At 52.3% G+C, this 2,263-nt stretch overlaps 1 protein-coding gene across 1 annotated transcript; it reads left to right on the top strand.

Moving 5' to 3' along the window:
* The first annotated feature begins 232 nt into the window (after positions 1-232).
* LOC123094439 (probable CCR4-associated factor 1 homolog 11) lies at positions 233-1,900 on the top strand. The gene has a single exon (XM_044516447.1). The coding sequence runs from the start codon at positions 271-273 to the stop codon at positions 1,180-1,182; it is 912 nt and encodes a 303-aa protein (XP_044372382.1). The 5' UTR covers positions 233-270; the 3' UTR covers positions 1,183-1,900.
* Positions 1,901-2,263: the final 363 nt, after the last annotated feature.

Here is a 2,263-nt window from a genome sequence, read left to right as displayed (position 1 = left end):
TCTCATGTGGCATGTCCACATGGACTCAAATACTACTTGCCAGTGGAGAGATCATGATAAACAAGACCATGATTGTTTGTTCTTGGCAAACCGCTTTAGCTTCTCTGAATTACAGCCGGTCCGTGTCCCACCACCGCAATAGCCTTCCTCGTCCGACTACGACTACGACTCCACTCCCTCTCCTTCCTTATAATGCCAACACACCACCCGCCTAGCTAACACGAACGCAAAGCTACAAGCTTCTCTGGTTGATTAGAGGCGTCCATCGGCATGAACCCGGCCGCCGGTATGTTCCCAATGTTTCCACCGCCACCGCCGCCACCTTTCCACTACGCGTTCCCGATGCAGCCCCCGCCGTACTTCTACCATGCACCAATGTCGCCGGTATGGCCGTCGTCGCCGGTCCCTGTGCGCTCCGTGTGGGCGTCCAACTTCAAGTACGAATCGGCCAACCTCCGCCACGTCGCCAGGAACGCCCAGTACGTCTCCATCGCCGTGCACTACCCGGGCGTTGTCCACCACCCCAACCAGGACCACAACGCCCTCACCGCCGAGCAGCGCTACGCTCTCGTGAAGGCCAACGTGGACGACCTGAAGCCGCTCCAGCTCGGCATCGCCCTCTACGACAGCGACGGCGGGTACCTCGCCGCCTGGGAGTTCAACCTCCGCGACTTCCGCCCCCAGGCCGACCCGCACGACGAGAACTCCCTCGCGTACCTCGCCGGCCGCGGCCTCGACGTCGGCGCGCTCCGCGACCACGGCGTCAGCGCCGACATGCTACGCGCGAAGCTGTTTGAATCCGGCCTGATCAGCGCTCGGCCTCGGCATGGGCGGTCGCGGAGTTGGATCACCTACGCTGGGGCCTACCATGTCGCATACCTGTTCAAAATTGTCACCGGCGGCGCCCCGCTGCCGCGAGACGTGGCCGGGTTCAACGGCGCCGTGCGGCGTTACCTCGGCGACCAGGTCTATGATGTCGCCAAGCTGGCGGCCGACTGCCCGGCCATGCCGCTTGGGCTGGAGAGTGTCGCCGATTACCTCGGCTTTCATCCGCCGCTGGGGAGCCCTCGCCTCGCAGCTGCCGCCGGCGTGCGCGCGCTGCAGGTCTTCATGCGGCTGAAGTACGTAGAGCTCGGCGGCGACGTGCGAAAATACCGGGGTCTTCTTAAAGGCCTGCACTAGCTAGGTCGATCTCAAACCAACAATGATGAGCCGAGAATTCGAAGCTCGTGCAAGGAAGACTGGCTTGCGTCCATGGTAACTCTGATCAAGTCCTTGAAGTCCGAAGTCTGAAGGATCCCGTTTCAAAAAAAGTCAAAAAAAAACAGTACTCCTTCCTATCGAAGAGAGTACTAAACCAGCGGCAATTAACATGGATCGAAGAGAGTACTACAGTTTTACAGTTCTCTTAGTATTATAGTATATACAGTTTTTAAAAAGAGTTCAAGGACTAGATTTCGGTAAAGTCCGAAAATTTCCGTTTCAGTGAAGTTTCTTAGCTTTCTCAACAACAAAAAAGTTCAGGTAACAGGTACTGTAGAAGGAAGTACAGAGGGTTCAGCGCTGACGTGGAGAGGTACCGAGGTGTTATTCAAGCCATCCACTATTGGTCGATCTGACACCAACAATGCTGAGTCGATAATTCGAAGTTCGTGCAAGGAAGACTGGTGCCGACTTGCATCCTTTGGTAGCTCTGATCAAGCTCTTGAAGTCTCAAGAATTAGTAGGAGTATTGCACTTTTGAAGTTCAATTATTAGACTTTCTTTTTTCCAGTAAAGCTTCAAACTAGTAACTTAGGATGACGCGCGCTTTGCCGCACCGCCCTTCAATCCTGAGTTAAAAACTCTTTTTTGTAGTGGATTGCTACAATTGGTTGCTTTGTTTTATGTTTCACCTAAATTGGGTTGTTTTTTCGCTCATACGTGCAATTTGATGCGTGAAATGGACTGAGATGCTATGTTCTTACATAAATCAACATGTGAGTGCACCCCAAACACAACACAACAACAGTTATTTCCTCCCTTACATGTGGGCCTATTAGCGACACCCAAAGCCCCGACACACTAGGGGCCAACATTGCTAGGGAGCTTACAATTTGTAATGATTATTAAACATGTAATCTTCCACCCAACAAATTTAGGTGCTAATGAAATGTTCTTTTTGTTGTCAAAGCCAATAAGAACATGCGACACAAACATTTAAGGATATGTTTTACTCCAGGACATGACCATATACCTCCATTAACCAAGAAGTTCAGGAATT

This window comes from Triticum aestivum, chromosome 4B (assembly GCF_018294505.1).
Source record: "Triticum aestivum cultivar Chinese Spring chromosome 4B, IWGSC CS RefSeq v2.1, whole genome shotgun sequence".
Taxonomy (NCBI): domain Eukaryota; kingdom Viridiplantae; phylum Streptophyta; class Magnoliopsida; order Poales; family Poaceae; genus Triticum; species Triticum aestivum.
Note: the sequence above shows the minus strand (reverse complement) of the source record. Positions and strands in the feature narration are given on the sequence as shown.